This window comes from Pleurodeles waltl, chromosome 1_1 (genome assembly GCF_031143425.1).
Source record: "Pleurodeles waltl isolate 20211129_DDA chromosome 1_1, aPleWal1.hap1.20221129, whole genome shotgun sequence".
Taxonomy (NCBI): Eukaryota; Metazoa; Chordata; class Amphibia; order Caudata; family Salamandridae; genus Pleurodeles; species Pleurodeles waltl.
Window position 1 is genome coordinate 370,618,445 of NC_090436.1, and position 25,166 is coordinate 370,643,610.

General features: G+C 43.1%; 1 protein-coding gene across 5 annotated transcripts in view; it reads left to right on the forward strand.

Annotated features, from left to right (window-relative positions):
* MAST4 (microtubule associated serine/threonine kinase family member 4) overlaps window positions 1-25,166 on the forward strand; it is a 1,720,607-nt gene that overhangs the window by 1,228,570 nt on the left and 466,871 nt on the right. Inside the window, exon 1 of one of the 5 annotated variants that reach the window (XM_069222999.1) lies at window positions 12,311-12,590. The exons of the other annotated variants lie outside the window; for them this stretch is intronic. Within the exon in view, the coding sequence (XP_069079100.1) occupies window positions 12,511-12,590 (80 nt within the window). The 5' untranslated portion in view covers window positions 12,311-12,510. Of the gene's footprint in view, window positions 1-12,310; window positions 12,591-25,166 lie in introns of those variants that run through there. 5 annotated transcript variants of the gene reach the window in all.

Consider the following 25,166-nt stretch of genomic DNA (forward strand, 5'->3'; position numbering starts at 1 on the left):
GTACTCTGGTATCCCAGACAGGCCTCGAAAAACATAAAAATGTTACTAGCCCTGCAGGTCAAGTAACTTGAATAATCTATTCAACCTAACTATAATGTACACAGGTCTCAAATTGTGTGATCCTAGGCAAATATTGTAATTCACAGTTGCCTTTTTCTTCAGTCTCACATGAGTGTCCCTTCAAATTTGTGAGTTCAGCATTTCTGCTGTACAAAAAAACTCTGGTTTGATTAAATAGACTGAACATTTGCTCCATGTATAATAAAAATGTAGCCCAGGTATAGGGTACCCATGATTCATGAACTCTTATTTTAGTAATAGCATTGCCATCAGTGCAGCATTGTTTTTTTTTTAGTTTGTTAAAACACTCACTTTTAATAAATATATTACTAAAGCATGATGTGGTAGCATACTATCATTTACAGACAGTACATTTCAAAGAAATGTCCAAAAACCTTCCCTCTAACTTGCAGCTTTAGTGATAAAACTAAAGTATATTAACAATAATCTGTGAAAATTGCATTTCAGAAAACATTTATAATTTGCACATCACCAAGTAAAGTGGTATAATTTGTTTTCATCCAATTAAAATATTGTTTTCATCACACAGAAGTACAAAAAATGGGCATTCACAACTACTGAAACATATTTTGAAATGTTTGTAGGTTTGACTTAGTTATTTGAATATTGTGTGTTAGGAAAAACCTGACACCCTACTGCTTTTAATTTTGCACTCTTTGTACAGAAGGTCAGACAGTTGACCTTACAAAATCCTGAAACTCTGCAGTCGGAATGAAAAGTAACTGTAAGAAGACAAAATTACTTTTGACCACTGTCTCTGAACACCGTGACAAGATGAGAACACGATTTGAAGGTGTCTTTATTGATCCTTCACCTTCTGACTAGTTGCTTTTCACATCATGGAGTACTTAAGGATAAATTTGAGGTTCCTTGAGTCAACTACTGTACATTCTTATTTGGGGGGGGGAGCTGTAAAGCAAATCTCTAATCAGCCTAACTAAATAACTACAGGACAGAGTCCTCTATTCTACTACTCATGAAGCTGGACAGTAAACTATAGTCTTGCAAGGTTTCCTATGTGGTGTTGTAATTTGCCAGATATGAAAACATTTTACACATGAGTATATTCTTCTAACACAGAAGGCAAACTTCATTCCCTACGTATTGATGTCACAAATCGTTAATAGTGCTGTCTATAAAATCAAGACGTTTTCCTTGAGTGTGGCTGGAAAAAACTTAAAGGGCTCTACCAATTGTTCTAGTCTCCAAAAACCAAAATAAAAACAAGCATTTGCAATGCAACGGGTCTCACGTTTGCTCATGTTAGAGCTGATAGCGTTGTAAACTCCTAACACGACTTTACACCTATCGGCAAAAGTGCATTTAAGTACGCAACCCAAAAAAGTGCAATTAACTGTGTAAAGCGCTCGACTTCTGCCAAGCGAAATCGCACTAGGAAAATAGAGAAAAAATAGTCCACGAGCTGGACAGAAAACAGCGAGCCTCGCATGTTTTCTGTACTTGGTCTATGCGCTCGAGGAGGGCTAGCCATCGGAAAAGGCATGACGTATGCATGCCTTCGACTAATGAAAGCAAGCAGATTTTAATAGGCAAGCCCACGAACCAATGAAAAACACTGACGTGACATCGACAGGGCTCCGAGCCCTTTTCTAATACCTAAAGCGCCTCGCTGCGATACGCATTCACGAGCGCATGCGACGCAGGCTCGACCCTAATAAATGTATGACGCTTATCTAAGATCACTTGAAGAAGGGTTCCAAGGTGGCCTGCCTTCCAGAGGTGCTATTACTAGAACCATGGGACTGACTAGCCAGAGGAAAGGAAATCCTTCCTAGAAGTGCACCTGGACTTTTCATCCCTGAACAAAATAGTCAGAAATGGAAAGGCACACATAGCTTTGGAGAAGTGTTCTTATTTCTGAGAAAACCTCATACTGAATTATTATTGCAATAGTATTATATAAATTCTTACCTCATGCACTTTAACATTTTTATAGTTCTTAATACAACAAGAATTAAATGCTGACATACTGATCAGGGGTGAAATATATTTTAATAGCCTGCCCTAAAGCCATTAGGTTGTCATGAATTCCAGAATGAAGGCGCATGAAGGAAACTTATCTTCCCAAAGAACATCTTTCAACTAGAATTGTCAAGGTTTGCAACAGTGGCATGAAGTAAAAGTATGCAGGAAAAATCTGATGGCTGTTACTCCTTTCTTCTGGGACTGAGAATTTCTGCATCAGTCATTCAGGTGAGAAAATAGCTTCGAGCTTCTTGGCATGGACTGCACAATTTCTGTTCACGTTGTTATTTCTGATATAATCTCAAAGAAAAGAACATTTTGATCCGATGAAAATGGAACGGCAGTAAAAAACATAAGCAGTAGCTTAACCCTAAATATGGAGTTGGTTCCAAGCACCCACCTGGCACAGCTGCTCATGAAATAACTGGGGAAGTCCTGGAGTGTTTAACCTTTTTGAGTTTTTCCATTTTCAGCCCGCAAGGCCCTCAACCACGATTAACATTTAGCAGGTGATTAAAGGAAAATGGAACAGAATGTATTGCAGGTTGGTACATTATTCAGCTTTGTTGATAATGTCTGAGAACAGCACATATACTGTTGTTTTGATGCATAGTAAATTATCAGTGACTAAGAGTGTCTTGATGTATATAATGAACATTGGTGTTTTATTTAGCAACCTTAGATTTAGGAGTGTCTGGAACAGAAGCACACAGAATCTTAACTCTACATAAATGTACAAGAATAATTCCAAGTGATGAAAATAGATTGTGTGGAGACAATACATATCTTTTAAAAGAATAAGTGCCGGGCCTAACCTTTTGCTCAGATGCTTGCACCTGACGCTACTGAATGTTGGGGGTGCCGAATACCAACGCTGCATAATCTTAATTCCATCTCATGCCTCTTTCATCCACCTCCAGATATTCCCTGCCCCTTTATCTTAATGTTCCGTGTTCTTTTTCATTGTCACTTTTTCCGAGTGTGTTCCTTCTTCTTTTTTCCCTTTTGTGTTTTTCTTACTCTTGGTCTGAGCCAGTCTGAGAAAAAAATATGTGCTGATGGGCCCCAGCTGCACTTATTGGATCAAATTAAGCGCTGGTTTGGGAGGGAAGTGAACTGAATTTGATCTAGAGTGAAGAAGGGAAAGAGGTGGATCCCAACATAATGATGTCTCTTATTGAAATAATGAAAAGTCTAATGATTGAGGTTGGGAAGGTTCACTGCCCAAAGATGAAGTTTATATCATTCAACAAAAATATTCTCAGCAAACAAATTGCCAGGATAAAGATATCTGGAGTCTTCACAATATTTAAAATGAGATTGTCAGGTTAAGAATTAAGTTAAATTCGAGGCTAGGTTTGAGATAAGGTTCAGAGCAGGCTTAGGGCTAGGTTTAGGGCTAGGATTAGGTTCATTCTAGGTTAGTTCTAGAGTTCGGGTTAGGTGGAGGTTTAGGGTAGGTTAGGATTGGGTGTGTAGTAATATTTTTCAGTATGTGCTATGCATTTTACCATTATATTACCTGCAATGTATGATGGATATATTAACAAAGCAGTGTTTACATAGATGTAAGTGTAGCCAATACAATGATATAACATATATTGAAATTGGTATAAAATCCTAGGCACCATTGTGCCTTTGAAAAAAGGATTCCACAGTGTTCTGGCACTGAATGTTGTGTTATTGCACCAGTGGGAAGCCCAAAAGTACATCTTTGAAGAAGAATAGTTTGGGTGAGGGACAGCATTATTTTTAAAGTTATCTTCTGTTAAAGCCCATGCAGCGTCCATTGCATTTTCACTTTAGAGGGTGATTGGCCGTGAAAAGGAAGTGTTAAGAGGGTTCTCTGTTGGAGAAGATATTTTCCATCATTCGAAGATTGTCCATATATATCTGTGCTCAATGGTATTTGTCCCTTTAAAAACTTTCACTATTGAGCTCCAAATTCAAAGGATCTAAAATGTATTGAGGCACAATAAGGCAGATGGATTCTTCAGAGCGCAGTAGATTTAAACCCTCAAATAGACCGCAGAGGGTGATTCCCCTTAACAAACAGAGACTTTAGTATCCACTTGTATGTCCAAGGGGTACAGCTGTAGGTAGAGCATCTGCTCTATACCAGTAGGTACCAAGGTGCCAGTTGACTCATCCTTTGAACAGTGGTAAGCTGAGCCCGACCGATCTGGGTATTAATAACATCTTCAGAAGTAGCACAAGTCAATTCAGTTTGTATTTTGTGTTCGATAAAACCATAACAAGTGTTGCTATTTATCCTTAAAGGACAACATTTTCCAAACAACTAAATGGAATGTCAAGAGCTTGCTGTCTGTCCAGGCTTCTGGATGAGAGGACAACATCCGCACATAATGCTTTGATGACGTGTGTTAACTGGACCGTAGTGGTCATTCGGTTTCTTTTGATTTCATTTCTATTTCTATTATCTGCGTGCTGCTCACAACATAGCTGAATTCCTACATCACTGGTAAAAACAAATACGAGAGCTCGTGTATGTTGATGAGGAAGTGTACACGCAAGGATGGCCACGGTGCAGGTCCGTGAAATTTGGGAAACCTTTTCTGGTAGGATCCAATCGATATTTATCATAGTCCAAGGCCCTTGACAGGTGTGTTATGTGGAAGCTACACCCCATTTATCTCTGTCCCAGTATTTATCTGCGAATGTGAAACAACACGAACCAACACAATGAGGTAAAAACCAAGCAACGATGAAAATCTGATTCGACATTTTATGTAGTTTTTGTCAAGGTAAACTATGTTCCCGGCCAAAAGACACTTATTTGGTCCAGGGCGAATTTGGAAATTCGGTCAATGTGTTCCGTCGTGGTTTGTGCAGAAGAGTAGATTAACATCCCCCAGAACCTTTGGGTTTCAAGATAGTTCGTTGAAAAGTATTTAAGAAAAGCTAAACACGAATAACAATTACCAAGATGCATGAGGAAAAAAAATACAGAAATGAAAAGCATTTGTTGAGAGTAATTACAATTATGCAATAAAAAGAGTATACATAACACTTGGCTAGAGTGTTAAAATGATTGTGAACTGCAACAAAGCCAGCAATTCTTGCGAAAGAAGAGTTGGTGAGTGATTGCATCATGATAGAATATAAAAAATAGCACCTTAAAGGTCCACGTACACAAACCGGTTCCAGTAAGTACCACTTCACCGAATCCTCTCAACTGGTCATTAGCGACAGAAGATCCTGTAATTCATTAATTTTATGTTAATTATATCTCAACCCAGCACTCACAGGCGCTTCTCGGTACTGGAAAATACCTTGCTTTCTAAGCTAAGGGCAGGTAATAAACTATGATTACAAAGCTGTGCTGTAAATTTCTGACGGAAGTTGGGCACATTATTCGTGAAGGGGATGTGTGGATATGCTGTTACATAATTTTGTCCCCAATTCTCTGAAATCTTTACCAATCCATTCAGCAGACCTAGTTCTAGGCACCAGGTAAAGGAGGTGATTTTGGCATAGTTGTGAACTTTTAAGAACATATTTGTGGAGTTTTTCTAACCTCAGAACTGTTGGGCCCATATATTTGTAGCATAATGCTAATATTTTTCCGTGGGTGTAGTGTTTTGTTTTACTTGGCTGCTTATTTGCTAAAACGCCTTAGACATCGAAGTATGAGTGGATCTTTATCAGTTAAACAAATGTGAAAATATACAATTTTCAAAACACAAAATAAATATGGATAAATATCAATAAGATGACCAAAAAATAAATTTGGATACAAACAGACCAAAAAAAACGTACCATAAAACAGGGAAGCCCCATTTCCAAGCGAACGACAGACATGCATAGGCATGCTCAATGCTTAATAACACGTTGGGACATTTGTGGCATATTAAAGTCAGCTAGTGAGTTTGCATTCATCTGCCTGGGATTTGCTCTTGGCCAGACAGTTCCCCCGGTTTTAAAATGGAGAGTTAGGAGTAATTCGCCTGCCCAGACACCAGCAATGGCGATGCTAATTTAACCAGTCATTGATGCAGGCCAGGTAATATTCCTTTCAGAGGGAATCATTTACCAAGTGCTCTTACAGGGGCTGGTGCCAATCCAGAAGCAGTGCAGACTGACCCTGTAATACACCAGAAGGAAAAAACAGTATGGAACCAACTTTTTGCAGCAATGCCTTTCAGGAAGTGAGGTGACTTGGGCAAAAAATGGGACATGAGATTCCGTTTTGGATGAATTGTAATCTATCAGTATTTGGCCTCACTTGAGCACCAATAAAAGGGTGAATATGGAACTATTTGTGGATATTTCTTTCATTGTGTAGTTTATAGGATAAAAATACCACCCGTATGTTTAGGCATCCTAAGCTTCCCGGTTGTAAACTTTTTTATGGTTCACCCAGCCCCTTTTACCAGCTCATGTGGCATCACTTAATAAGAGCCCCTTCAGATTGTTCTGGAATGTCTCTTTGCATGGGACCAGTGGGGGACCCTGCCTGTTGTTGGAGTCATAAGACAATGTGCTGGAAGAGCCACGAGTGCTGAGAAACCCTGAAGAGCTGTATTTGGGGATTGTTGTCCTCTGGCGAATATAGGGCGGAACAACGCATGCTGGAGCCACGCATGCCTGAACAACTAGGTCGGAACAATTACAGCGTTGTTACCACTTATACCTTTACCACTAATGCATTAGCAACAATGTTTTGTTGTAAAGGCATGCCTGGTAAAGGCATGCCTGGAACGGCATGCATGCTTCTAGCATGCAACCTCCCTGTGACCCCCCCACCCTTAAAACAATCCTACCCCTTCCCCCACCCCTAAAATAATCCTACCCTGACCCCTGTAAAAATTAAAACTACTGTGGCTCCCCACCCCGGCCCCCACCCCTAAAATCTAAAACTACCCTGACCCCATCCCTAAAAATTAAAATTACCTGACCCCCCACCCCAGCCCTAAATCTATTGAAACCACCCCGCCTCTAAAATTACCCCAACCCCCCACCCTGCCCCTACAGCTACCCTAACCCCCACCCTGCCCCTAAAACTACTTCGACCACCCCACCCCTAAAAAACTAAAACTACTCTGACCCCCACCCCTGCCCTTAAAAACTAAAACTACCCCCACCTGTGCCCCTAAAACTACCCACTACCCTACCCCAGCCCCACTTACCTGAACACATCCTCTCCGATCCTGAATCTGTTTTCCTCTGCCTTAACCACACATGTTCGTTGTTCAAGACATGCGTGGGTAGGGCAGAAAACAACAGAATCATTGTTCATGAAAGCGTTGTTGCGCTTTCGTGGACAACGCACCTCGTTGTTTGTGAGTCGTGGTTTAGGATTTTTTTCTCCTCAGGCCCCTAGTCCAGACGGATAAGTTGACAGTTTAGCGTGGATTGTTGTTTTTTTTTTTGTTTTTTTGGAAGACCAGCAGAAGTATTACGTAGAACTACCAAACGTTTGCCTTTAGTTCAGAGCTAGAAATTGGCAGCCACGTTGGTGATACCGGATTTACAGTGCAGATCGTTTTCTAATTTAGCACCATAGCCTTACTAAAAACGAAATGCTAATATTTGTAAAAGGACCACAAGAGCAACCAAGAAAATCTGCTGTGCCCAGCTTAGGACAAGATGCAAATCTGGCATTTTACAGCAATATGAAATGGCATCAGCAGTTTTAAGCTATATATAATAGTGTGAAATTATTGAAATAATTATCTGCAGTGCTCTTTGTGCCATCTTTGTAAGACTTGTTTCCTGTACATCCATATCTGCCATCACATAGCAAAACTAACTTCTTGCACCAGGTGCGCCTTCTCTTGTTAAGGGCCTAACATTCCACAGGAACTCTATCTATGTCGTATGATAGGAATTGTGTGTTGTCTCCGGCAGGTGGTAGCTTAATACGTATTCCATGGAAATACCCTTACGACTAAGTGTATGTGACAACAAATCCTGCTCCTTGTGTTAGCTGCACAAATCTAATCCTTTAGTCCTTAAGTCAAATATGTTGACTTTAATTCATATACTGTGAGATGAGTTACGGTTAGATTGTATGTAGCTGGTGTGTAAAAGTCATACTTCATGTGTTCGCATGTTGTTCGAGCCAGTCCTTTTTGCCCTGAGGCTCTGTGGTGTGTCTCCTCGTAGGAACCATCTTATGAAACAAATCTAAAGGAAGCTCTGTGTTTTTTTCTTTTGCATAATTGGCACTTGAACTACACGAACTGTGATGGGGAAAGCCAAGGAGCGAAGGAAACCTACCCAAGGCCTGTGTTCCAGATAAATAACAATAAGAAGTGCCCGCACTGATAGCTGCTATATTACAATTTCAGTAACAGTGATGTGGACTTGGCTCGGACCCCTGTATACCTCTAGCCTCCGGTTTCACAGCCCCTGGGACACGTTACAGGGCTTCAGGGTGGTGACAGTGGCAATGAAACTATACAGTAGTGTTACTGCGCTAACCATACGTCTGAGGCCGCCTAGCATTTCACATGTCACCTCAGGTGGAGGGATTTCTTACTTGACTTTGCTTTAGTTGTGTGGTCTTCGTTTAGGGCTCCGAGAGCTGAGCCCTTTAAAGCTGAACTTCCTCCTAACCCCTGCATGCTCACTCATTGGGCGCTCAGTTAATGGCAACGTGTGCAAGCCCAAATACTAAACGTGTATGAAATGTCAAAGAAAGGGGAGATAATGTGACGTGCCATTGCTCATTCTGGGAAAAGAAAGCCTAGGATCCTGGAAGCAGAGCCCAGTGTGCGTGAGTGCGGTTTCTAAGGTCTCCCAGTCTCCGGCATGGAGAAGGGAAGGTATTCAGGCCTGGCTGCGAGGCAGTGGTGTTGGTGAAATCAGTCTCTTTTCTGAGGTATTTAAATAAGCACCCCTTTGGTGACAAACCAAAGGATGTGTCCATCTGAAGAACTGGTTTGCGACTTAGAAGTTCAGATTCTCAAAATAGACACATCCAGTGCTTAATTTGTGCTTGTTGTTTCCGGTGCTGAGCATCGGCACTTATTTGTGAGGGCCGGGGCTCATTCTTCTGCCGCAAGCAAAAAACACATATGTGAAAGACGGAAGAAGGAAAAACTAAAAAGCGTTATAAAGGGAGAAAGTAGAAAGTTGGAGGATGAGCTGAAGGGGCAGGGGTGGCCGTAAATGGATTGAAGAGGCCCGCGATGGCTTCAGGATTACGCTGCCTCAGTATTCAGTGCTGGCAGATTTAATTGCAGCAGCCTTGTGATTAAGAGAAGGGCTTTGAGCACTGGCACCTCTTAATTTACAAATTAAGCACTGGACACATCACTTGGTTCTACAATGACCTTATGTGCACTGTCACTAGAGGTCTGTAAAGCGTGTCAGTGCTTTGTCGGTGGTAAGAAGCGCTATATAAATGGCTTGCATTTTGCCCCCGTGGAGTTGATGTCCTTCCAAGTTCTTCAGCGCCGTTGTATCTCAGCCATGCCACAGAGAGATGAGGTTTCAGAGTCCTGACCTTGGGCCCAGGATGTGACAGCTGCTTTCACAGCAGCTATTAGTGGCAGAGAGTGAGGGCGTATGAGACAGGAAACGAGGCCAAGCATGACAGCGAGTCAGCGACAGTCTGCGGCAGAGCCTGGAGCGCCACAGCCCGAGTGCACCTGTATTGTGAGGCACTGAAGCTCTCTGTACCGTGCACCACACTACTCGGGGATCCCAGGGTGAGCGATGAATCCAGAGATTATTGTGGCTAATCTGGAGCTCTCACCAAAACCGCCCCAGGTTCTATGGGCTGGATGATTAAATTAATAGGAATTTAGCATGATCTTAGGGTGGAGGGGCACATGATTTCAAGCAGATGGTTTGTGGATTAGTTCATGAAAGAGGAGGTTAGGTTTCATATATGGCTTTCAAAGGAGAGGTGATGTTTTGAAACTTTGGAATGAAGTGATGACAGTAGTAAAGATTAGAGCACACATTGATGCAAGTTAAAGTAGGCTGTACTCTGACAGGCGCCATGCAGCGGGTGGAAGGTAAGGAGAGAGTCATTTGAGGGAAAGGGGCAGGGGAGCTTTTCATGCAGGGGGTTGGGAATACAGGGAAGGCTTTTGGAGGTGAAATGCAACCTAAGGATGCAAAAGTGTAGAATGAAACAACTTATTTGCATGTGAGATTGTGCTATATTAGGTACTTCGGTAGGCACTAGAATAGGTGACCAGCGTATCCGCTGGGAGGTCACTTCTACAACGCCGCTTCAGCAAGGACAGATATCTAGCTTAGGGTTTGGAAGCAGACAATAATGGCTCCATCCATATACTGGGAAATGTGAAGAGCTTTAAGCTGAACTTTAGGGAAACATTCATTTTAAGGTCATAGCAATGTGAGGAAATGTATGGGTATATAATGCAAACATTTAGAGGATTCTGCTAATGCTGTAGCAAATATCTTCTGATCTTCTCCCTTAAAGTTTAACCAAGAGTATTAATTGGAAGAGTGAAGTGGGATCCCTTTGGCTGTCTCTGGTTTAGCGTGGCGCACAGCGGCCTGAAGGCAGCCTTCCCAGACAGTCGAAGTGAGTCTGCTGCTTTCCTGTGGCTGCGAGGTGAAGACCCAGCACCGAAATGAGGGGCTTGGAGGAAGACCCCTTTCGAGATTCCATGATGATTTTATGTTCAAGGGGCTGATGAGTCGTTCTTCGGGAGATCTGCCCTAATTGTGAAACTGATCGGACATCTAAATTCCAGTTCTAGGGAGTTACTTCGGTGGCTTAAAAAACGTAATACAGAGAACCCTGCGGAAGTCTGTCACGGGTTCCAACACTAGCGAGATAGATCACTTCCAGCAGCGAAACGACGGCCAGTGTCACCTCTAAAACGTCCATGTAACAATGCTTTGTTAAGGAAAGTTTTAAAAAGTAAAGTTGTCTTCATTTGGAGACCAGACACAAGTAGCGACCACTAGGCAAAGGTGCAGGCTTCTGGGCACCAGGGCTCAGCACCCCTACGAGAATGCCAGGTTCCCTGCACCTTTCGGCACGAGTCGGGCATCACCTTTAAATAACTAGTGCCTGCAGTCCTCAGGCCGACCTTACTGCTCCAGATACTTCAACGCCAAGGTCTCTCACTATGGCCCGCTTTCTTATCTGGGCCCCCAGTAGCCCCGAGGGAGGGGAGCACTTGTAAGGTGGCCCTCACAATATGTAAAACTCACTGAAGCTCAGCCAACCACTACAGGCACGTACGTTACCCACGAGAGGTCGTCAGTGCCTCTCCGACTTGAAGGACACTATTGTCATCCAAAAACGTGTATGCACGTGACCTGTCAGCATACTAGTCAGGGGTCCTGGGCGGATAAAGTATCGTACGTCATAAATACAGGGGCACTGACGGGGTGGTGGGGGGAGGTCAATTCCATTCTGTCTGCCTTCTTAGCCGCCAAAACAATAAAGACAGCCCTTTGCGCCAGACTCCTAGTGGCAGAACCAGTCTGTAACCGGAAACGGATTACAGTATTACTAATGAGTCACAGGGACGCCAAGTGACTTGCCTAAGATTACATGGAGTGTCAGGGGTACCAAGGTTCATAACCGCAAATTCCCCCTAAAACATTTACGCGTATGTTTTTTTTACCTGATAAACCCTTTCGTTAAAGAACAGAGACGGGTCAAAGTTAATACCAGAAGCAACGGCGTGTCATAAATTACACGTGTGACAGCCACGCAGTGATTACTTCAGCGTGTTTGTTTTCGTTTATTACGTGTTCAGGAGCATGGCTAGTTAAGCACTCACGTCGCTACTTGTATGATGTTACCACGATAGTGTTTAAAAAGACTTTTCTACATTTGAAAAAATGCGCTGCATGGTACTAAGTGAACATACGGGGAAGATTAAATTTGTTTCATTTTAGTGTAATATTTATTTTGTGTGCTGCCGTCGCTCCCTCATGACCAAATAAAGAGCATATGAGATCAAAGGTGACATGTTTAAGAACTATAAAGGAACTCAAGGAAGGTGTTTGATTTAATAATTGCAAGGGGTGTTTCTCTTTATTCACTTCCATTTTTTTAAATGGGTATTTTCAGCTTTACTCCGGCAAGGGTATTGAGTGATACAGTAGACAATTTCTTTGTGAACGGGGTAATAGAAACCACTTCGGAACCAGTCCGATTCGTTTGAGAGAACACAAACAATGTGTCTCACCTCCCCTCCGGAGAGAGCTGAATGGTAGCTGCCGAGCAGATGACATAGCGCCCTGGGCAGATCGCGCACGGAGTTTTCTTCAGCACTAGAGCTGGGGTGCCGTACGTGCTTCCTGCGAGTGGCATGACGCGAGCCCCAGAGAGGCTGCGGAGGGGTGCGGGGTCCGACAGGAGCTGCGCCGCTGTGAACGAGGGGCTCACGGGGGGCAGGTTTGCTGTGGGGAGCACCATGTTACAAGGGAGCCTTCCACCCACCGCGAGCACAGAAGGCACCGTGTGAACCGGAGATGTCGGGCTCCAACTTCTGGACTCTCCTGTCCAACTTCACTCTCCCGCGGAGGAGGAACCAGCTCCGCAGGACCCAGAGGTATGGAGGCTCCGCTCACCTGCGCCTCTCCGCGCTCCTCTGGCGCTGTGGGAACACACGTCCAGTCTCAGTGCAGCAGAGGGCTTTAACATATTGCCAGAAAACACGATTTTAACCAGCTGCACCTTGGTTTTAAGCGTTTACACGTATGATGTATTATTGCCAGTAAGACGTCACAGGAATGGGTTCGGTCACACATGCGTTGTCATTATAACATAGGCACTATGTTTGGGGTATCTATGCTGAACGCTAAATGGGCTTTATTTAAAGACTCGGGATGTATCCCGCCCCAGCTAGACCCTTACACACACCCACAGCATTGTTAGTACACTCTGAGGCTCCGCTTACGTAAGTGCTAAACGTCCAACTTGTTAGCGCACGACTAGTTTGTGAAAGCGCAGAGAAGGGGTCTGCTTGTTTCTTTTATTGCCAGGGCCACCGAGCGAGGCCAGATGACAGCTTTGGTGCCCCATAAACGATTATTTGTATTGTGTGCACCGTCACAACATGTCTGGGGCATACTTGTGCCAATCCTGGGAACAATGCCTGAAGCGGGGGCTGCTTGGGCAGAGGCAGCACAAGCACCTTTGTCATCTGCCAGGATGCCCTTGGCTCCAGGCTTGGTGGGCCCTGGAAGGAGAGCGCCTTTTGTACCCACCAGACCTGGGCCTCTGAGGGGAGGATGCCCACAAAGAATGTAGTAGTAATAATACTTTGTTATTTTCCTGTTTGCCTCCTTCTCCATGGAAGTGAAGTTTAATTCCCCCACTCATCACACACGGGCTACCAAATACTTCCCAGAGTTTAATATTAATAACTAGTCCTAGAGCCCACAAGAAAGGTCCTGTAACACTCTGCCTTACTTTTTGTACCTTAACTCGCCCCAGCCGGGCCGGCTTTAGCGCTGTGGAAACCTGTACAACAGACTTTTTTTTTTTTTGCCCTCCTCACCCCATGACCACCTCCTCGGATTTCCATCACTACCACATCTGGGCATACCCTTCCGACTTAGAGCAACAAATGCAAAAAGAAGAGATGATGGACGTAATGCTGAACAATGCAGACATTCACCCCAGTCACAAAGATCTGGGTTTTATCCATCGGTTTCTTTTTTGTTTTTTTTTCACATGGTAATATGGCGAGCAAAATAACAATGGATTAAACCCTGATCTGTGACTAGGGGTGAGTGTTTGAGAAGTTTCAACACCCCGTCTATCATTTTATTTTGTTTTGTGATGTTGCCATGTGCACCCTAAGTGGCTAGGGTATGCCCATACGTGGGTCCCTTGCTCGCTGCGCCACTGGATTCAAGCTAGCCTTGATAATGAAGGGTGATACCCTGAAACCGGTCCCATTATACTTGTTTTCTGTCCAGGGAGGACCTGGCCTGGCAGTTCGGGCTGGACTTTTCCCATAGGGAACATGGTCAAGACTCATTTGCATATGGCTGGGTCCTAACTGGGGTGACTTGATGAGCAAAATAATGATGGATTCAACCCAGATCTGTGACTGGGGGTGTGTGTTTGAAAAGTTTCAACACTCACTCCATCATTTTTTTTTTTTTTTTTGTGATGTTGCTGTGTAAATTGGGCCAGTACGGGGTTTATATGACAACTTTCTTGCCTCTTAGTTCACTAATGGTTCATGTTTAAAAACACACTTTTTAATAAAGTGCTTAGTGCAGTTTTATAATGTGACACATTTGTGTCAAAGTATCCACATGTTAAAGAAATACACTTTTTTAATTTTGAAGAGACTATATCGTACTTTGTGTTGTATAATGTACATAAACATTTTTATGCTCTAAGATCCAAGCCAGACCCTTGGCTCCGCTCTCCCTGTAATTTGTTGGCTCGCCCATCTCTAATAGTGTCCTTTACAGACAAGTATAACATATAGATTATGTAAGGTCCATAAGGAGCCCAAACCTACCTGGAAATCAGCAGTGCGCTGCGCTACAAACATTTAGAAAGAATGCCACCCTAGAACCCTTTGTACTGTACTGCAGCATTTCTATCGCACTTAATACCCCTCTGTCTAGGCCCTGAAACTCTTTCATTATGTTCGGGTAAGAGGGGTACTCCGTTAAAAGTACTGTTCATATTATACATCTATTTGTTGATGACAGTAAAGTTTCGACTTGTGTGTCTTTGTTTCGCTGAGACTAGAAGGGAAGAACGTCTTCGCTGGGATTTTAACGGCATGGATTGTTTACTAGGTCAGTAAATGTAGCAAACCAGGTAATTGCGGAAACGCAATTCAAATCGTGTGTTAACATTTTTCTGTGACTTTCCTATTAAATAGTACTTGTTAACGCCACACGTTTTTCTTGTGACTTATTTGCTTAGGCATGGTCGGATTTCTTTGTCATTCACATTTTGTCCTCTGATGTATTTCTTGGTTTGCCTCGCATGTCTCCCCTCTGATGGATTCCTCTTCTAGGGCTGTGATTTGTTTGTCTGACATTTGGTTCAGTGTCCGGGGCAGGTGCTGCAGGACGGTGGCATGGCCCTTAGAATAAACAGCATCCCCGTGCTTACCTCGAGCCTCAGTCATATCACCCAGTAATCATTATTAGTAAAGTGCTCTTTGAGTTGTCAACACTTAGCAATCTGTGATGTGTCAAAGAACACTAATAGAGTTACACTCTCAGCGCTGAGTGGGAGGCGCGTGGGTGCCACTGATGAATCTGAGCAGTGCTACCACCATTGCTCACCAGACACAAATATTGTAGGCCCTCTGACTAGTGGCATGTTGGGGGCGGGGTTGGAGAAAACTTTCCATTTAGAATAGTGGGGTCAGACAGCCCATGAAGGGACAGTTTGCATCACAGCCATAATGCCACGGAGGTTGTGAACCGTGTGCCACTGTTTGGTAGTCCTGGGCGTAAAGGCAAGTAAGCTTGTCTATTAGGACTTCGAATGCACACACTTCCTCCCGTGTAGACACCACATGTACTCCTGACCATTGGAGGTTTGCAAATGCGCACACCGCTACTTATGCGTCCTTCAGTGCGCAAGGGTTACTCCAAGCAAGTGATGAGATTACTCTGGGTGTCAAACAGTACAGGCCGGGCTCAGGGGTGTAACGCAGGCCTCGCGCCCCAGCGGTGTGGCAGGTGGGCAGTCCATCACAGGACCCCCTTTTAGCCAAGGCCAGTCAATATCCGTGACATATTTCAGACTCGGGCCCCTCTTAACATTTTGCAAGGGGGGGGGAGCACGTCATTGTGCCACTGGCCAGGCTACCTCTTGTGGCAGTCATTTTTCCCATTTTACGCTGCCAGGAACTGTGAAATACCGCTACCTCCATGCTTGGTGTGAGCATCTGAGTGCAGAGGGCCAACACTGAGGTGATGACAAGGAACCACCTCCTGGTTTAGAAGTGCAGCTATGAGAGAAACACCTTGAACAATCCAATTCCTCCATCCTCAGCATCTGGCAGCACTGTGTTGCCTTTTCGCTATTTCCTCACCATACAAATACTGCATACGTCCATACCTACCTAAAAGCTTGAAGCAATGATGAACATCCACCCTTTGCGTACTGTCCACTGCATCTGAATATGTACCTTGGAATGGGCATACACGCAGGGTGGGCTTCATGTTTGCTAGAAGAAGGGCTCCCACAATGGACTTTTTCTGTTTGGGCCATTTTTGTGCTGTTTTTTTCCACACCTCTAAATATATAGGCCAAGGCTGTGCTCAGTTCATGGACTTTGTTTGTTTTTCATTTTCAGCCTGAGAAAGAAGCAGTGGCTTGTGCCATGGCTGCTGCAAGTCTCTCGTTGGTTCAGATGTGTGAGAAATACCAGCAGGGGGTACTTAAGAGACAAATTGACTGTAAGGTCCACGCCTCTGTTAGGTTTTCATTCATCCACATAGTTCTTTGTCTTCAGCTGAACAACATCCTAAAGCGTTCTGTGTCCTGAAGTGAAAGTGGCTGATTTCTGCTCTCATGATGGGGTTTCTCAGTCTGGGGCACTGAACTCCCAGTGTCCTGCCGCCAAGCCTCTGAAGTTTGGGGGTTCTTTGGTGAATTGGTGTGAACTGGCAGGCCGTGACTGAAACATATTTGTATTCATCTGCTTGCCACAATGTGCTTCTAGGAGCACCTTCTTCTGTAGGTTCCTCTGTGATTTTTACTTTGTGGATCGCCTGCTCTTCTCTCGAATGGATGTAATTTGGTCTTGTGATCTGGTCATTCCTTCACTTCTTAGTATTCCCTTCACTTCTTAGTCTTCCCCTAATTTTGGTCCCCCAAGCTTCCTTTCTGAAACACCCTTTCATTTTTACTTCTACGACTGCTCTCAAAGCCACAATATCTTTTTTTCGGTTACTCTCACCCCTTTCCATGCATCTATAATACCTTCTTTTAGATGATAACTGCCCCTTTTATGCAGGGGAGTCCCCAAATCAATATGTTCCTTTTCATAAAACTTGAAAACCCCCTGAAACGTTCCTTTTGCCACCGACACCAAGGTGACATCAGTTTATATATTCCGAACATAAAACGCTGTTTTTCTTAGTGCATTACCCTCTTCTTGCATCAGCAAAGACTGTTGTTTCCCATCCTTCCCATTCCAGTCTATTTCCTTCATTACATAATGTTAGTGTCATTTTCCGTGCACGTTTCATGTGTTCCCCATTGTGATTTTCAGCTTTACATCATCTGTAAATCCTGCCCATTATCCAATTTGAATGCTTCTCAGTGCTGACCCTTATTCTTGTTTTCTTCTGCATTAATTGTTCTTCCTTATTTCTGAATGGATTATACATTTGCTCCATTGCACTGCTCTGGCCTCTAACTTCTGTCCTCGTAGATTTTATTTGTCTCCCCCTTTGCTACGCATTCCTCCCGCCTCATCTTACCTGTTTTCCTGCTCATCTGGATTTTTGTCCTGCTTTGCCTCACCTCTCCACCAACACTCCCTCTGCATCTTCCTTCACGTCCTGCCTTATATGTTTCTTCCTGCTTCTTTCCACAGTAGTTTTCTAAAGGTCCATGGATACATACCTTCATCAACGTGGTCATCGTATATATCTTCCATTCATGCGCTGGTGTGCACATTGCTGATGTACCATAGGAGTTAAACCAATATATACATGTCCGCCCTCTCGTAGCTCCCATTGTAAGACATTGGCCCTTATTTTACTGCAGTAGGATTAGTTTGATCCTTTAGACCCTGGAGGTTTCATCCTATTTTTTGCATTTGAGTGGAAGCTTCAAATTGGACCAGCACTGTCTTAATTTCTCTCTGCCTAATGTTTCTGTCCCTTTTTGTTTTAGATTTGTACCCGTGATTCTAAAGCTGTGCAGTAGTTGGGACAAAATGTCCTCTGTGAAAAAACCTTATCTGCCAACTATAGTGGTTGGTAATAGAAAGCTTGTCTGGCACTTGAAGAGGTCAGTAGTCTATAAGCCTGACATGTCAAATGTTAATAACTAGCACAGTAAATGGTATCTGTAGGAGTACCGTGTCACCCATGGCGGCTTCATATGGCAGCGGCGTAGGTTAAATGTTCCACCATTTGTAATGTCTGAAATGAGCAAGTGTTAACCAAACTGACAGGCTGTTGTTTGCAGTCAGATTTCTCCCAAAACAAAGAAAATATAATTTGATCATATATTAGTAATATGGACCGAGTAGCTGTAAAGTTCTTTCTTCAAGATGATTTGGGGTTTTGTGCATGCATGCTCTAATCAGAAAAAACAGATTTCAGTTCTCTCTTCCCTCAAGAGTTTGTACTTTTTACAGCTAGAATGGATTAAATTAGTTTTACTAACTTTCTGGGGTGGGGAGAAAGGCAGGTAGAATATGTGAGTTGAGATAAATTCACCTTTGGGTTCTGTTAAGGTCTGTGTGCTTTGTCTACAAGTGCAGGGGATTAGTGGGAGGAGTTTACTACACTGGGCTCAACCCAGCAGGAAGGAGCACAATGTTTTTTTTCCATCTCTTATCTCTATTCAGCTTTTGCTCCGTCCCAGATGGTCTGTCTCGCTTCTGGAGGGACACCATACCTGCTATGTTTCTGGAATTTCTTTGATATTCAAAGAAAGTCTGTCTTGCCAACAGAGGAGTGTGCTTAACGGTTTCCAGGCCTTTGTCTCGTCAGGTTGTTTTCACCATCTTAGAGTTTACCTTAACTCTCCCAGAAGAAGAAATCCATATTTCTATTGGGAAAGAGAAAGTGAAATACTTTACAGACACACAGAAGAAACGTAGAAAAATAGAACGTCCCCACTGATCCTGAAGAGTAAATCTTTCTGTCTATCCAAGTAAAACTAGGAGAGCTGCGAGCATGAATCTCTGATGTAAGAACTCGCCCCATGTCATACTGGGGACTTGGTCTTCCTGGAATAAACTGCTTTGGCTGCTTTGACATCAGTTGCTTGAGATGTTTAGAGCGAGAATCTTTTGAAGAGATCAAGTTTGCGGACTGATTAGAGAATTCACTTTTGACTGGTGTTGTACTCCCAGGACTGTGCAGACATGTGTTATTTGTTGCAGGTGGACATGGTTCACTTGAACTAGCCCAGAAGTAGATGACATCAAGAAATTGACTGCAAATCCACTTTGCCTTAAAAACCTACATTTGCAAGTTTTTTGGCAGTTTTACCGGCAAACAAAATCAATTTGTGTTTTTTGCAACACAGAGGTTTCCAAAAAGGTTTGATTTAATCTGGACAGCCTTATTCTATTTGGAGGAATTCCTTACCCACCTAACGCCACTAACCAAGGCATTACAGGAAGGGTATCTGATTTTGAGCGTGCTGCACCAGATACAGCCTACCAGCTTAATTCACTGAGCTTCAGAAATCGCTTAGGAAAGTCTCAACATGTATTTCATATTGTCAAGCTAAGCAATAGCCACTGGAGGCCCATTTGTTCCACTCAGTGTTGTGCTCTCAGCGTATCTGCGGTCCTGGAGAAATTCACAGAAGCATCCTTCAGGATCATCCTGCTTGCCTGAGTCTCTCTTTATATCTTCTTATAACATTATAAATGATAGGCATCTGATAGGAATTCCATGATCGTTGCTTTTCCTGAATTTCCACCATATTAACATTAGATGCTTTTTTTCGAGTTGTTTAGTTTTGTTATATTTTCTGTATTTGACCCTGTTTTCTTTATTTCTTTGACCTTTACCATATATTTTTTTCTTCTTTTAATCAAACTTGGTTTTTTTCACTTGTGTACTTTATTTCTTTAAATGTATAAGAATTTAGTGGGCTTGTTATACACAGCATGTCGCATTGTTCAGGCCATGCCACAAAAATAAGCTAGTAATTACCACTGGGACTAGTTGAATCAGCACGTGTCAAGAGTACAATCCTGTTAAATAGAGCTGGTTCCCCCAGGCACAATTTCCCTAATATTTAGAACATGAAAGAAGCAAAGATTGAATGCACTGGATGACATTGCATCTTGTCATAGAACTGCGTTAGGTAACATGTTTTACGGTAGCTAAAGAACTTGTCATACTAATGCATTGGAGGATCCAGGCCTTGGAGGCATGGCCATCTTTGCCAAAGGGGAGCAGGCAGCATGTATTTCAAAATGCCCTTCTCAAGACACTGTAAGTGTATTTACCTAGCACTTAGTGCCCCTGACCAGGTTAAGAGCTACTATGGAGCCTGCTACTTCTTACTATTAAAATTAAGCCTTTGGATTGCATGGGATGTTCTCGAATTGTGCTGAAGTGCTAATTATGTTTTTAGAAAGCGCTGTGATAAATAACAGTGTAGTTATGTTCAACCATTGCGAGGCTTCTCGTTGCTGTGAAATACGAAGCATTAAATTGTGGTCCACTTGGGTAGGATGTTAGAAGAAGGCACGTTACCAGTGTTGGTCTCTTTTGCCCCACTGCCTTATTCTAGTGACCTCTCGATGTCTCCTTGTTACTTTTTAATGCAGTCTAGTTTTTTAAAGAAAAAGCTTCCGTTGAAACAGTAGCATTCTTTTTGTTATTAAAGTTTTTTTTGCCTCCAATATTGCATATCCAAATAATAACCTTCCCCAGGAGCGTTTCTTTAAAAATAAACCAAACAACTTGCTTACATCGAAACTATTTGTCTTGTTTGTCAACTGATTCAGTCATAAAGACACCTTGTAGCAATGAGCAGTCATGTAATCTTTTAATTAAAGTCTGGTTAAAAAAACACATCTTTTCGATCCGGCCCAGTATCTCAACGCGCTCGTTTTTTGCCCCTTTTGGCGCGGAAGATAACTGAAAGCTTAGCAGCTAATCAGATCTCGTAGCAAGAAATTCCATTATCCTTGCTGCTGTCGAGCTGCTGCATGAGCAGCGTCCCCTGGCCAGAGCCGTGTAGGGCTCTTAGGCCACTGTGAGCGCGGTGTGAGAGGTCAGGTAAGGGTCGCTTCTCCAAGACACAACAGGACACCACCATCGATGACGGACAACTCTAAATTCTTTGCCAAGCCTTCCCTTGTGCTCGAGCACTGACCTTTGGTAACTTTCTTTGGTTTATAAATGAGGGCTGTGCAAACCGCGTTTGTGCCAAAGATTAACCAGAAATGTGAAATATTTGCTCTTAATGGTTTAAGATAAGGAAAAGCCACAAAGCACTTATATGATCGGCTTCTAAAATCTTCCCAGGTGTACTTGAAGAAAAATGAAGAATGTTACGGGAAAATATTTAAGATGACTTCTGTTGCCTGCCAGTGATGATACTGTTTGACCTCACCTTAGCTGCGTTTAATTGTGCAGACAGTGCAAAGTGCAACCTTGGCACTGGCTGGGGTTCTTCGTGGACACATTTGTGCCATAGCTGGCTGGGCTCCACACCACTGGCTGTAGGAAAACCAGCATGTTCCCACGGGACCAGCCACACCTCAGTCTTTGTTGCTGCTAGATAAACAACCATTGCCAAAGCCAATAGGTCTCGCCTATCTGAGATCTATTGGCTTTGCCAATATGTTTTTTTTTTTATTTTTTTTTTACCATCGATGGGTCAGAAGCAGATAATCAATTCATGTAAGAATAATATACCATATTAAGTAAAATGTTGGACCTCAGCCCTTTCAGTCACTTCTTGAGAAACCTCCAGAACGTTCTCTTTTCTCTGGCGCACGCGGTTTTGCTGAAGGGATGGTATTGTATTGTGGCACTTTTATAGAGCTTAGTCTGCATGGTCAGATTCTGTAGAATAAGAGGCTGTTAGCCAATTCTGAGTTACAGTGGGATGCAGTCACTCCCTCCAACAAAGCACTATGGTCCCCAATAACTGTGCATACAATGAGGACAAACTCTGCTTAGCATGTGACCTTGAATTTTCAGCTGTGGGTTCATAAAGGTCATCAAGTCCCAGGCGCAATCGTTGCAATGCAGCAGGGAACCAAAAAACCATCAAGCCACTAGGCACGTTTTAGGGGTTGCTACAAAAGCCTGTTCAGACACGCCCTAAAACGTATAAATATAAAACGAGCCCAGTAATGAATGCTCTAATGGTAAAACTCTAAGATATCATGTTTTAACCCACAAGTGATTAGACAACTGGGGATGTGCCGAACGTTAAAACTGAATTTTCAGGAGCATTTTTGTACATTTTTCTTTAGAGTGCTTGAACGAAGTTTGGATTCTATCTATGTCGTTGGGAAGGTAAAAAAAAACAAAAAAAACATTTGTTTTTGGCTGGATGAAGGGAGACACTGATCTGGATAGGCGACTTGGGGAATTTGGTGAAAGATGACTTAAGGCTGTAAAGAAGGGGGCTTGCAAGGAAAGAGATTGGTAACAACAAGAGAAACAGAAGGCCAATATCATACAAAACATTCATACTTCTGGAGAAGCTGCAGCAAGTTCATCACTGCTGAAAGTGTGACGTACACATTACATCAACAGGGCCAGTTTGACCAGAATCCCAAAATACAGCAATCTTTCGATGGTGCATCAGTTCACTCGGGGTGTCAGAGGAGGAAGCCGATTATAGCATCCCGCTCAAACAAGTTCACAATCACAGCAGACACACATTCTGAAAAACAAAACAAGTGCCTTTCCTCTTAAAACAGCCATGCCAAAACAATCGTTTTTCTGAAGAAATGACAATCTAAATGACTTGGCGCAGGGCTCTCTATGCCAATTACTCATGACTCAGCCATGGGTGGCCCCAGGGGCCTACCTTCATCAGTAAGATTGGGGGGCGCGAGCTTTAGATCTTCCAACCACCTGACTGGCATATAATGTTTAAATATACTATGCAAAAAGCAGGGTGCATGAGTGGGGCGTAAGGGGCAGTGGAAAGGGAGAGGAATGCGGTTTGGTAGGAATACTAAGAGAGAAAACACATCATTCTGTAAAATAACCAATATTTATAAGAATTTTCACAAAGGGTGTGTGCGCGTTTTTTGTCTGTGTGTGTATGTAAAAACACCTGCTGAAATTCGACTGATATCTCACAATACCTGACTGAAGCACCTGTACCCAACTGTTTATAAGAAAAACATTTACTAGGGGGGGTGTAACACCCCAAACACAATACCTGAAGCTACGCCCCTGGCCGGCCTGTGTTTTTTTAAACTAGTTTTATGTACTGCAGCACTTACCTGCAACGTGTCTGCACTACGTGTGCCGGAAACCACAGGAGGTGATTATGTTCAACTGTAACTTTGGCGTCTCTATGGTTCGGGCGGGAGGGTGCTGTGCACAAATCCATGCATGTGAAATCTCTGTAGATGTGTTTGTGGCTAAGCGGGAGGAGGCTGTGAGCGTGCGTCACCTCTCCTTCTGCTCAGCAGACACTTCAGACCTCACTTTATCTTGCAACATAAAAAGTGCACGAAGCGGTTGCTGCCCTGAGTAGCTCCCATTCTGAATCTCATGGCCCCTCTGATCCTTTGTGAGCGATCCCTGTGGGGTGAGTGTTGCTGAGAAAGCTGGCCATACCCTGAGCGGATGCACTAGACACTTAAAAGATGAGACTAAACCTTTGTTTAATGGGTAAACGTTGTGTGGTGTATGCTAAACAATATTTGCAAGACTTCCATCTTTAAAAAGTATAAATAAAAGTATTACTTTCAGCTGGAGACAGTGAATTGTTACTGTAGCCAGCTAAAACTGAAGTTTTGGACCAAAAGAGAAAAATGGCATCAGATTCACTGGACAATCAGGCAGGGGTATCCCAAGGCTGTTGATAATGTGTGCCCCGCATATGCCACCCTGTCCAGACACCACAGAGGTCTTTCTAGTAGAGAGGACTATGGTGCTGGGCTAATGGCTGCACTAGAGAAAGCTAACTTCCCATGTGCAAGAGCGGGAACTTTTTTCTTTTTTTTTACAAATGTTGTTTGGAATAGAGCTGCAGAGGATTTGTGCCATTATTAACAGGGACCAAGAAAAGACGTGAATTACGTTATGGAGGTCATCTGAAACATAGATATGTGAACACACACTGTATGGTAAGCGGGCATACAATTACTTTGCTGCAGGATCTGAAAATGGTGATGGTGACAATCACACAGGAAATTGCGAATGCAGTAATAATCAAACACATCATTGCACCATCTCCCACCCTCACTACAGGGTTAGCTCAACATGCCTCATAAACAGAAATAACAGAGGCAGCAACACTTCGCTTGACCATGGGGAAAGCTAAACGTGGGAGGTGCATGGGAAGAGGAGTAATAGTGCATCAATCACAGTGTGAGCAGCGGGCGGGCACTAATTACTTTTAATCAATCTGTGCTCCACGGAAAGGGTTAGAAGTGACGCATGGCCAGAATTGGCCTATTAAGGAGGCTGCAGAGAACAGAGGCACTTGAACCAACAAATGGCAAGCAATGGGCGGGCTCCAAGCCCTTCTTGTAAACAATAGTGTCCGGCCAGCGAGATGTATGCGCTAGCACATGCTCTCACAGGCTCAACCCCAAAAAGTGCCCTGCAACCATTCTTCACCTGTTTGTGAGAGACTTAAACATCTTTGAATCATAGGATATAGTGATCCTCACACAGTGTGGTGTAATCTGTAAAATGCAGAGGTAAAGTTCTACAGTTTAGTAAAGCTACATGTAAAAACGTAGATAAATCATCAATAAGGGGACTTTAGCATAGAGTTTCTGCTTAGTGTTGAATAGATAATGTTCCCCATAATCATCCTCTCAGTACCACCCCTTACGCCACCACAGAATCAAACACAAATGGAATCTGCAGATGTATACAGGGGTACATTCACTTTTTGCTACCATATTCCTTGGGTAAATGTCCTAAAAAATAAGAAGGGTAGCTAATGAGCAGAAACAGTTTTCACTGACATAATTGAAAGTAATATCACAACCCTATCATACCATAACAGAAATAGGATTGAGTTTCTTTTCCCTTGTCTAATATTGTAGGTGTCCAAAAAGTGAACATTTTGTCTTGTCATCCAGGTCGGAATGTATTTATGCATACACAATATGAAAGTCACAGGAAAAATCCCCAAGCACTTCCTCCTATCAGTAACCTATACACACACCAGGTGCTGGGGTACTTTTGATACTTAGAGGCCAGAATTACTTCCCTGAGTATTGCGGATCTCCTTACATATTGGTTCAAAAATAGGTATTTGTGCCATACCC